The sequence below is a fragment of the Mercenaria mercenaria genome, chromosome 2, assembly GCF_021730395.1.
Source record: "Mercenaria mercenaria strain notata chromosome 2, MADL_Memer_1, whole genome shotgun sequence".
NCBI classification, from domain to species: domain Eukaryota; kingdom Metazoa; phylum Mollusca; class Bivalvia; order Venerida; family Veneridae; genus Mercenaria; species Mercenaria mercenaria.
In genome coordinates, this window is record NC_069362.1 from 87,813,640 (window position 1) to 87,826,661 (window position 13,022).

At 34.4% G+C, this 13,022-nt stretch overlaps 1 protein-coding gene across 1 annotated transcript in view; it reads right to left on the reverse strand.

Moving 5' to 3' along the window:
• Positions 1-315: 315 nt before the first annotated feature.
• LOC123562887 (uncharacterized) overlaps positions 316-13,022 on the reverse strand; it is a 45,754-nt gene continuing 33,047 nt past the window's right edge. Inside the window, exons 17-24 of the mRNA XM_045355476.2 lie at positions 9,938-10,118; positions 8,668-8,831; positions 8,119-8,289; positions 7,554-7,696; positions 2,996-3,141; positions 2,560-2,657; positions 2,248-2,374; positions 316-1,226 (exon numbers count right to left, since the gene is read on the reverse strand). Of these exons, the coding sequence (XP_045211411.2) occupies positions 1,138-1,226; positions 2,248-2,374; positions 2,560-2,657; positions 2,996-3,141; positions 7,554-7,696; positions 8,119-8,289; positions 8,668-8,831; positions 9,938-10,118 (1,119 nt within the window). The 3' untranslated portion in view covers positions 316-1,137. The remainder of the gene's footprint in view (positions 1,227-2,247; positions 2,375-2,559; positions 2,658-2,995; positions 3,142-7,553; positions 7,697-8,118; positions 8,290-8,667; positions 8,832-9,937; positions 10,119-13,022) is intronic.

Consider the following 13,022-nt stretch of genomic DNA (forward strand, 5'->3'; position numbering starts at 1 on the left):
TCCATTCCCATTAGTGAGTACTGAGATACCAGCTTACATACAAAACCTTAACCAAAAAATTCTAAGTCGAAAAAGGGGCATAATTTTGTAAAAAAGCAAAACAGAGTTTTGAAACCTGTGCAATGTAAGTCGGTTTATCACAATGAATAAGTGTGTGAAGTTTCAATCCATTCCCACAAGTGGTTGCTGAGATACCAGCTTACATACAAAAACTTAACCAAATCGGGACACGGACGCGGACGCGGACGCGGACGCCGACGCATGGTCGAGTCCAATAGCTTACCAAAAATTTCTAAATCGAATAGCGGCTATAAAAAAGCAAAACAGAGTTATGGAACCTGTGCAGTGTAAGTTAGTTTATCACTGTAAATAGGTGTCAGAAGTTTCAATCCATTCCCTCAAGTTGTTACTGAGATACTAGCTTACATACAAAAACTTAACCATATCGGGATGCCGACACCGAGACGGACGCAGACGCCAACGCATGGGTGGGTCCAATAGCTCTACCTATTCTTTGAATAGTTGAGCTAAAATGTAAGCATTCCAGCTGACAGACATCATTAAACATCAAAACACTTTGCAATGAAGATAATGGTAAAAAGTCCATAGATACGGACTTTTATGGATTGATGTGACTGAAGAAAAATTCAAGCGAGGTCATGTTTCTTTGAAGTAATCATACAAAACAAGTGAACGACTTCTGTATGTAAACGTCCAAACTGGGGTACAATATAAAGCAGATATAGACAAAAATAAATTTGTTTTAACGATACAAGTAGACGCATGATAATGTCGCCATATGCTGTTGTTCCAAATAAGATAAATGCACCGCTGTCTGTATTGAAACTAGATAAATGCACCGCTGTCTGTATTGAAACTGACATACTAGTAGATGAAGACTGAAAATGAGAAGGGATTGGGTTTAATAAAAAGAATTTAAGACCGTAATTATCTGATTTGATAATACAAAATGTATCACATGACGAGAACAAAGTGGACCAGTTTGTGCATAAGAAGATGACAATGGGGAATTGGACTTTGAACATTGAAATGATATTGTCAATATCCATAGCATATGGGGACCAGAACTATCCGTTGACGATGTTAGTATAGAATAAAAGAGCATCTGTGATGATCTTATAATATGACAAAGACGAGGACTTGTCTCAGCGTGGCGAGAACAATTGTCAGCACTGTATAATTGAAGGGCACCATGGAAACGCTACCTGAAATGAAAATACCGGAATATTTTAATTAATACACGTTTTTGGCAACAAAGTGAATTTTGGATTAACAAACAAGTTGTTTTCTTATCTGCATGTGCAAGTGAACTTTAGTTAGTTTTCTTTTACAGTAAAAACGATTATTGTCAGTGTGTGTTTGATAACAGCAAAGTTTCCACGTTTTTAAACAGAGTTACCGGTAAATGCAGCATAAAGAAACAACCATTTATAATTTCATTAACACCCGAACTTAAATCCACGCTAAGATGTCTACATACTTAATCATTATAAACCAGCTATGTAACGTAGTTTTACATGCTTTTACATAGAGTTCGGTTTGTGATATAACTACGTGTACGGCGGAGACGGCACGTGGTGTAATGCGCATTATAAGGGTGATTCAATAAATTCTGTCTTTAATGGTCTTCCGTAGACACCATTTGTACATAACAACACGAGAGTTAAATGTACTTGATAACGGATGTTGTAAAACGTTGATTTTACCCAGTTACAATTGACAAGTTAATAGTTACCCATTGTTTAATTATACATATATACGTATATAAACTGCTTACAGAAATAAAGTAATAAGTTCTATCAAAATGATATTAAGTAAATTTTTGAAAGACATAGATCTACACCTTATTCATGAAAATGCGTCCGCCCACAAGTCAAGTTATACAGTCTTTCTTAGTACAAAGCAATGGTTATTCAGATTGAGCACTTGTGATTTTTTCCTGTTGCTCTTGCTAAAGAAAAGGCTCACAGGAAAATGCTAGGCCACTATAAGTTCTCTAAGTTCTGATATTACCTCAACAGTATGCCAAGGGGAGACAGCTAGTACTTTGCAGCATTTAGGGTATAGACAGCAATGCTTCAGATTGTGTTTGTGTGCAGGGAGAATACTTCGAAGGTATAACGTAAAAATTGACTTAATCTGATTGACATTGCAGGCATACGAAGACCAAATAACACAATTCTGTGATATTACCCTCATACAAATGTGTAATTCTGTTAAACTTACCGTTAACGACGTCATTGATGACGCCGATTGCGTCCATCTGCTCCTGGCTCATGTATGACCTTTGCATTGAGGTTATTGCATTCACCTGGTTAGCTGTCATATGTCCTAGCTGTTCTTCTGTGAAATCCTAGAATCACAAAATATTGTTTTGAATGGACTTTGAATTCTTAAATTGATAATTCCGTTCCTTATGTCTTTTTAGAACGGTTTAATCTATCCCTAAGAAACACTGCTTTGATAAATATAATTAACGTATAAGAACATATAAGAAATAATAGCATGAATTCATCACCCCATAAAACTTTTACTAACCTTAACTTTCTCCGGTGGCATAAGAGATATTACTTCTGGCTCAATGACTCTGATTTGACTCTTTGTTAAGGACGCCAGGTCTCGATTTGAAAGACCTCCTGTTCAAAATAACATTCTTTAGCATACTTTAAATATTTTCATTTTTCTCATTTTTCATTTCGGAATTAGATATGCCTAAATAAAAACGTTTTGATCGTTGCAAAACTCACAGTACCAACTGGCGCAATACACATTCTAGAAAAACGTGTTTTCGATATATATCCAGTAGTTTTAAAATTAATTAGAATAGCTATAGGCCTAATTACGCACCTTTTAACTTAAATATATGCGATTCGACAGATACTGTATTCTAAAGCCTCTTAAACTTAAACCTATTTCAAACTTTTGATGTCAAAATCTGCAAGTGCCATGTGGCTACAGAAGTCAAGTTACTGACCAACAAGAGATCCCATGTCAACAATATCGTGTATCGGCCAAGTCCCACTCCTCTCACCAAGGACAGAGGAAAGTTTCTTTGCGTAGGCAGTCAGCTTGTCTCGGTTACATTTTCCAACATTCTTTCCCAAAACATCCATATTATCTCTGAAAAATGTAAACATATTATGAACATACACAACGAATTCGGCAAAGGTCACTAGCCGGATCTTATAATCTTACTTGGCATACGCTACACATTCACTCCCTTCTCCAGTGTATATTGTCTTTGTCGTAAAGCCCACTTCGAAACGTTTCTTATTCGTTGAACTGCGGCACTCGGCATGGTTTTTTTCCAAGTATGAGTAACTGGCCACCCAACAACTAACTAACTTTCATTGCTGGCGTAGCTCGCATAGATGCATGTTTACGTATCATGATACCCGCCGCAGAAAAATAGTCCCTTTAAGCGTGCTGAATTAGTGTATGAACAATGTTACATAAGAGAAAATAACACCCGCAGTGAAAGTCATCACATAAGTCGATTATAAATTTGGACAGGTAAATCAGCTCTCGAGACAGTTGACAGAGTTCTCGGTCTATTCCGTTATTTGAGGCCCGTCCTTTCTTCGTCAGTGTACCGTTATATATATATACGTTATATAAACACATTGCATTTTCAATCATATGGATTTTGCATGCAAACACAAATATTAAAGGCTGGTTATTAACAAACCAATCGGAACCTAAAACTTGCTTGGTGGACTAATCATAATACCTTTATAACAGTATTATTATTACTACGACAACGAAATAATCACTTTGCAAAAAAAAAAATTTCTATCAAAGGATCAAATAAAAGCTCGTTGTTATAATAATTTGTTTGATAATCATTACAATGAAAGATACATTTTTGATATACATGTTGTATAGTTTTATGTATGATAAAATATACAGTGGTAATACATAAAATTTATTATCAAACTGTAAGTCATGAATCGAAATTCAATTTCCAGCTGCATTTGAATCACATGGCAGCTCCAATATCAACATTCAACTTTATAACATCTAAGCTACCCTGGAATATCGAAATTCAAGTTTTTTAAAAAGTCTCATTTCAAAATAACATAATTTTCGAGTCAGCTCAAAGATCGAAATTCCCATGGTAATCTTTCAAAAGCCGACTATCGAAGTATTAAATTAACAGCCTGTTGGGAGACTGAAACTGAATCTTCATTGAATGTCGAGCTAGTGCAAAAACCGAACTTCATTTTTTGAAAAACTGAATTTCAATGTAGTATTGAAATTTGGATCTGCTAAAGTTAAAAAATGTGTCATTGAATTTTGTGCCAGATCGAAATACAAGTCTTCAAGCAGCTACGTATATTACTCCCGGTATTATATTTCAAGCCTGTTAAAATTTTGAATTATCGGAACTTCAAGCTGGCATTGAATGTCAAACTATCTCGAAAATCGAAAAATTTAAAAAGCTGACTTTCGATCTTGCATAGAATTTAATTTCGAACCTGCTCGACACTTCGAAAATATATCACTGCAATTTCACACAAGAACTCGAATATCGAGCAAGTACTGAACTTAGAGACAGCTTGAAGATCATAATTAGAATGTTCAAACTGCAGATTGACTAGAAATTCATGCTTGCTCGAAATATTTGAACTTCGATCTTCAAGCTGGCTCTTATTTCAATTCCAGTTCGAAATTTGGTGTTTTCTTTTACTTTGACTTCCGATCTGAAAATTTAAAATTCAATTTTATAACGTTTTGGAAATTTTTTTATTTCGGTCGTCCAGCTGTATAAAATCGGCTATTGCCTCCTAAACCGACACATTTGTGCAGTTGAGCTGGTGAGAAGAAATCAGTCTTTACTGTTAGGGAACATAAATTCCATAAGAATTAACGATAATATACGAGAATGTTTGAGTTTTGCTGATAATGAAAAATACCTATACTCATTTACAAAATGCATAAGAAGTCATTTTTCTCCTTCACCTAGAAAAGTGTACTTAATATAAACAATAGCTATATAAATATAATGTATTAAGCCATTTGCAACAGTCATAAAGGGAAAAATAATTAAACTTTCTTTGTCAAAAGCAAAATTAATAATCTGTCTTTTACTTTTATCTAATTATAGATAGACAAAGTATACGCGAAAAGGACCATTTTCTTTAAGATTCATTTCAAAGCTTCAGCATTATAAAAGGACAATAATTATAGTGATATATTTATATTTACGGCAGAAGAAAATACGCTACAACAAATAATGGTTCAGTATATTTCTAAACAAGAGGACCATGATGGTCCTGAATCGCTCACCTGTCCCCACATGACCCAGTTTTGAACTGAGTATGACGTCGTTTTTTAGCTCACATGTCACAAAGTGACAAGGTGAGCTTTTGTGATCGCGCAGCGTCCATCGTCCGTGCGTAAACTTTTGCTTGTGACCATTCTAGCGGTCACATTTTTCACGGGATCTTTATGAAAGTTGGTCAGAATGTTCATCTTGATGATATCTAGGTCAAGTTTGAAACTGGGACAAGTGCGGTCAAAAACTAGGTCAGTAGGTCTAAAAATAGAAAAACCTTGTGACCTCTCTAGAGACCATATTTTTCAATGGATCTTTGTGAAAGTGCGTCAGAATTTTTATCTTGATAATATCTAGGTCACGTTTGAAACTGGGTTACGTGCCTTCAAAAACTAGGTCAGTACGTCAAATGATAAAAAAACATTGTGACCTTTCTAGAGGCCATATTTTTTAAGGAATCTGTATGAATGTTGGTCTGAATGTTTAACTTGATGATATCTAAGTTAAGTTTGAAACTGGGTCAAGTGCGGTCAAAAACTAGGTCAGTAGGTTAAAAAATAGAAAAACTTTTTGACCTCTCTAGAGTCCATACTTGTGAATGGAACTTCATGAAAATTGGTCAGAATGTTTACCTTGACGATACCTAGGTCCAGTTCGAAACTGGGTTACGTGCCTTCAAAAACTAGGTCAGTAGAACAAATAATAAAAAACATTGTGACCTCTCTAGAGGCCATATTTTTCATGGTATCTGTATGAAAGTTGGTCTGAATATTCATCTTGATGATATCTAGGTCAAGTTTGAAACTGAGTCAACTGCGGTCAAAAACTAGGTCAGTAGGTCTAAATATAGAAAAACCTTGTGACCTCTCTAGAGGCCATACTTTTGAACGGATCTTCATGAAAATTGGTCAGAATGTTCATCTTGATGATATCTAGGTCAAGTTCGAAACTGGGTCACGTGCCGTCAATAACTAGGTCAGTAGGTCAAATAATAAAAAACCTTGTGACCTCTGTAGAGGTCATATTTTTCAATGGATCTTCATGAAAATTGGTCAGAATTTTTATCTTGATGATATCCAGGTCAGGTTCAAAACTGGGTCACATGAGTTCAAAAAACTAGGTCACTATGTCAAATAATAGAAAAAAACGACGTCATACTCAGTTCAAACCTGGGTCATGTGGGGACAGGTGAGCGATTCAGGACCATCATGGTCCTCTTGTTCTATTACTTGACATAGTGACCTAGTTTTTCAGCTCATGTGACCCAGTTTCGAACTTGACCTAGATATCATCAAGATGAACATTCTCACCAATTGTCATGAAGATCTCATGAAAAATATGGCCTCTAGAGAGGTCACAAGGTTTTTCTATTTTTAGACCTACTGACCTAGTTTTTGACCGCACGTGACCCAGTTTCGAATCTGACCTAGATATCATCAAGGTGAACATTCTGACCAATTTTCATGAAGATCCATTGAAAAATATGGCCTCTAGAGAGGTCACAAGGTTTTTCTATTTTTAGACCTACTGACCTAGTTTTTGACCACAGTTAACCTAGTTTCGAACGTGACCTAGATATCATCAAGATAAACATTCAAACCAACTTTCATACAGATCCCATGAAAAATATGGCCTCTAGAGAGGTCACAAGGTTTTTCTATTATTTGACCTAATGACCTAGTTTTTGATGGCATGTAACCCAGTTTCAAATTTGAACTAGATATTATCAAGGTAAATATTCTGACCAATTTTCATGAAGATCCATTGAAAAGTATGGCCTCTAGAGAGGTCACAAGGTTTTTCTATTTTTAGACCTACTGACCTAGTTTTTAACCGCAAGTGACCCAGCTTCAAACTTGATCTAGATACTATCAAGGTAAACATTCCGACAAATTTTCATGAAGATCCATTGAAAATTATGGCCTCTAGAGAGGTCACAAGGTTTCTCTATTTTTAAACCTACTGACCTAGTTTTGGATCGCACACGACCCAGTTTCAAACTTGACCTAGATATTATCAAGATGAACATTCTGACGAACTTTCATAAAGATCCCATGAAAAATGTGACCTCTAGAGTGGTCACAAGCAAAGGTTTACGCACGCACGCACGCACGGACGACGGACGACGGACGTCGCGCGATCACAAAAGCTCACCTTGTCACTTTGTGACAGGTGAGTTAAAAAAAACAACAGAATTTTGATACACTATTTTAGTTGGATAGTTCTACGTGAAAGAAATACTATAGGGATTTACTTGACAACCATTTCTTCTACATTGGAGTTAATGTAATCTGGTGAAGCACCACATACAAATGCCTGCAGGTTAGATATGTCTTCATCAGATAACATGGTTTTATCACGCCTCTGAGATAGCCAGTTTTCAAAACCGCTCTCTAACTGAAAGAGAAAAAAGTTGTCCATAATTTTATATACCGTGAATGTGAGGGTGTTAGTTCATATATACTGAAAACTGAAAATCTGTCATAACTTTGCTCAATATTACATCACAGAGAGTTATCACACACTGATCTCATCACATAATTAAATAACACATTTGATAGCGAATCAGATGCCACATCTATCTATATTTGTTGGTCTCTGGGTATCTTTTTGACATCAAATTATAATATAGATATATTATATTCCATTAGCAGAATATTGTTGAAATCTAAAGGTAAAATGTCATTTTTTGTTTTGGTGCGGACTGTTATACAGGATGACTAACGGATTTTCTATCCACAAAATAAGGTAAATTTGATGACTAGTAAGACCGCGGGAATTGAAGCACGCATGATAAAAATATAAAATATAAAAGATACTTGTCGTTCTGTGAAGCCGTCTACGCCGCCTAAGGCAGCCATTGCATCAGGACTGGTCAGATTTAGCATGGAAATCTCGTCCTCAGATAGACCTACGATCAACGATGGTACAATCTCCAAAAGGTAATCGGAGTTTTCTTTCACATTCCTCTGATTGAAGGTTCCCCATTTCTGCAACAGTCGGTTGTAAAGCATGACAATAAAATAGCCCTTTATAAGTAAAAAGAAACCGATACAGGCAAATCGAACTACTATATTGTTTAAAAGCTCTAAAATTTAAGGTCAACTTTTTCGCATTGAGACTGCATTTTTTGCATTTATCTATAAAATTATATTTATATTTCATGCTTATTTAAAAGCAAACTTGTTATGATTTTTGTGTTTCATTGTAAAACTCAGGTATGGTAAATTGTAGTGAGTAACATTCTTTTGCCATCTAAATAACAAAGTTCATTCATTCATTATAAAAAATTACAAGCACTCAAAACAAACAGTATATTTCAGTTTAATCTACTATTTCTCAATAGCAAATTATGAAGAGCTTCTCACCTGAAAATCAGAGATTCTATCGAGCAACATTCTAGCGGTGTCCGGGTCCCAGTCTATGCTCCCTATATGATCTATACATCTTTTTAACTGCGAGACATCAACCAGGTCAGCAACATGTTTACCAGTCTCACCTAGTCTCATCAATTCATGGCACTTTCCTGACCCTGAAATGATCCTATCATCTTCAGGCTATACAAGATTATTATTCAACAACGACATTCTAACCAATTTACAATTTATTAAGAATGTCTAGAAATATGTGACTAAATTACATACATATCAAGAGAGGATCGAGAAGGCGCGTACCCAGCACGCGTTCTCTCTAAAATCTAGCGTGTATAAAACTTTTTAGGTTAAAATTGAGAATCAATTATCAAACGGATGGTATTTTCGGCTCGCTTCGCTCGCAAAGCACGATATCAGAAGTATTTGTAACTGTTGAAGAAAAGGGACGGAACATTAGTCGAATTTCAAAGCTAGCTTTTTAATCAAATTTTTTTTTTTTAAATTTACAAATTTAAAAGATGACATTGTGTCAGATATTTTGAACGTGTTAAAAATAGCTCTCCCCCTCCCCCAACCCCTCGCGGAACCTCGTGAACCCGAGAAATAGATGACATTATTTTCTTCCGCTATCGTTATCAAGTTCATGCGATATTTATATCATTATAGATTGTTATGTACCGAAAAAGATACACGACAAAAAGAACGAAGTACTTGTGATATTTTCTAGCTGTAAACCTAATAATTCTTTTTCAAACCGATAAGGAGGGTGTCATGAATTTGATATCACTGCTGAATGTCTTCTATTATTAAAACTCAAATTGGTGGGTTAGTTTTAGAGATATGCCGCTATGACATTGAATGTGAGACATTACGCTGCAAAGCAGGAATGTTATGCAATGAACTGAACGTTGCGAAAAATAATACATTTTCAGGAATGAATGCGAAAGAGGACTAAGTGCATATGAATAAAGAAGCACTCAGACTTATTTCGCATTCACCCCTCGATACATATTGTAAATATGAATGGATTATGGATCTCGAATAGAATTTCATAAAAAGTTTGAAAATTAGGAAAGGAAGATATTTTATGCATAATTTTTACGTAGGAAATTGATATATTTAGCATGTCTACAAGAATACTCAAAAGGCCTATCTACGTTAAATTTGCTACATATTTCATGTGCATAGTGTTTGAATCATTTTCTTAGCGAAATAGATTTCTATATCCTTTATAACTTGATATAAACATATAACAGATAAATACCAAAAGCTTTGGCCATTGCTTTATATGTATGTTGAATTAAACGTTTCCTCTTTCTGTCGTGACGTATGTTATCTGATGCCGTCCATTCTCTTATATAACCATTTCTTTCGATGGTTCTAACAGTAACGTCAACGTTATCAGTTGATTTAGCGACATACTCCGTAATTTCGGCGAGCTCGTTCTAAAATGACATGAATAACTTATTTTATTATAGGCTCTATACCAATGAATTTTCTGTCTGAAGTACAGTCTGTATTTCACTAATGAATACAAGGCCCTTTATTATATACCTATATAAATTCTGTTAAAAATCGGCTTGTATTTCACAATTTTAAAAATGTGAACATGAAGAAAATAATTTCGTATTGTACCTTTTAAATTCCGTATTGTACCTTCCGTATTGTATGCTGCAGACTACTTTCATTAATACAGTTCTATAAATAGCGCACATAAAAACTTCACTTAGTTCCATCTTAATTGAAGATTTCGTTCAAACGAAAAGGTAGAGATATCTAATAAAAGGGTCATTATAACAATAGCTAGATCTGAGATTTTGTATTTCGGATTTTGCAAGGTCGGATCACACTCGGCGCTTGCGAGATCCGATCTGGCAAAAATCCACTCGAGCCGAATCTCAGATCGAGCTACTGTTATAATAACCCTATTGTATTAAAATCTATTCGGATACGGAAAAATATACAATGGTTAGACTGCTTGCTTCAGTTGTAACGTAAAAAATGACGTATTCAAGGCATCTCGACGTTCCATCTGTCCAAATATTCACCGTTTCATAAAAAGAAAGGTGGTATTAATGATCCAGATAATTATCGTGGAATTACTATCCTAAGTTGTCCAGGCAAGTTATTTACTAGTGTACTAAATAATAGGTTAAACACTTTCTTGGAATCAGCAGGGCTACTTTGTGAAGAACTAGCAGGTTTCCGAAAAAATTATGGCACTATTGACCATATTTTTTCCCTAAAATTATAAATTAATTTCTATTTAAGTAAAAATTGCCGCCTTTATTGTGCGTTTATAGACTATAAGAAAGCTTTTGATTCTGTTAGTCGAGTTTGCTTATGGAAGAAGTTACTTCAACATAATGTTGATGGAAAAACTTTTAAAGTTATTTACTCAATTTATGATCGAGCAAAATCTTGTGTTAAAAGCAGTCAATGTCTCTCAATTTTTTTTCATTAGTGCATCTGGTGTTCGACAAGGGGAAACTTTTTCACCAAATATTTTCCTATTTTTCTGAATGATTTAGTGTCTTTTATGACACATTTTTATAAAGGCTAACAACTCTGTCAAATGATGTTAAAGAGTTTTTAAGTGATGATTCTGCTGAAGTGTTTTTCAAATCATTTTTATTACTCTATGCAGATGACACTGTACTTTTTGCTGAGACACCAAATGAGTTACAAACATAACATCTTTAAACGCAATGTCAGAATATTGTGATATGTGAAAACTGACTGTTAACTTTAGTAAAACTAAAGTTGTTGTTTTTTCTCGAGGTAAAGTAAGAATAAAGCCAGTTTTCCATTATAACTGTGAAGTACTTGATATTGTTGATAATTTTAGATATCTAAGCATAAAGTTTAATTATAATGGTAACTTCTATGAGACAAAAAATCATTTAGTAGATCAGGCTACAAAAGCTATGTATTCTCTGTTGAGAAAAGCAAGAAAACTTCAACTCAGTATTGATTTACAATTACATCTATTTGAATCAATGATAATGCCTATATTTTTGTATGGATCTGAGGTGTGGGGTAGTGGTGATATTAGTTTAATTGAAACTTTCCAACTTAAATTTTTAAAGATGTTACTAAAGGTAAAAACTCCACACCAAATGTTATGGTATTTGGTGAACTAGGGGATTTGCCCGTTAATGTTATTGTCAAAAATAGAGTACTTAAAGGTCCAATACTAAGGAAAGTGAACATTTTAATTTCTTTTAAAAAGCACAGAAACTATTTCATTTTATTGGAAAATGAAAGTTGGTATGTAGAAATTCGAAATAAATCGCAGTATATGTACAATTATTTTTCTATGAAGTAAGAAGAAAGTTAAAAAGACCTGGGGGGTCATTCTGTCGATTCATTGAAATTTCAACATAATACACATATATTTCTTTGAGTTCCAAAGACCTTCTGTAAATTTTGACCTGCCAATCTTCATTATTTAGTGTCTTGCAGAAGTCTATGCACTGGCTATGAAAAAAATTGCCAACTCACTTTCCCTTAGTAATGGACCTTTAATTACTGGTGCAAGATTATTGAAAGTAAAACTGATAAGATTAGGCATATTCTGTTAAGTTAATGTATAATCTTCATATTCATGATGTATATTGTTGCCCTTGGATTTCATATGTAAAGAATACATTGGAGCAGCTTGGATTTGCAGAATATTGGATTAACCAGTCAGTTCCTTCGCCATTTTATTTTATCAAACTTAGATTAAAGGATCAGTATATACAAAATTGGACTAGAATGGTTCAAAATTCAAGAAAATGTGAGCGTTATAAAGCATTTAAAACAGTCTTTAAATTTGAAGACTATTTGAAATTACCACCATCAAATCTTGCATTATCCTTATGCCATTTCAGCTGCCGTAATAATAAGTTGCCTATTGAAAAGGGTATATTCTTTAATATTGTCCATGATGAGAGGACATGTCACTTGCGTAATAATGCTGCCTTGGGTGATGAGTGTCATTATATTTTTGATTGCCCATTTCTTAATCTGGAAAGACAGAAATACATTCCAATTCATTACCAGATTTCAAATGATAACAATTTTCAATGTTTGTTTCAAGGTTCTGATGAAACCCATCTCCTGAAGTTGGCATTATTTACACAAAAAGTTATACATGTTACTCGGAGAAAAAATATATTCTGTTAATCAGGTGCTAGTCCGAAATTCTTGATTTATGTCAAATATGCATATATCTTCCGTTAAATGCCTACAGTACGATCTTATAGTATCTGCTATGTATTTTTACATGTATACGTTTTGTTCTATGTACATGAACATTTGTATTTGCATGTAAATGTTGCCTATACAAGGCTGATGCCCATATG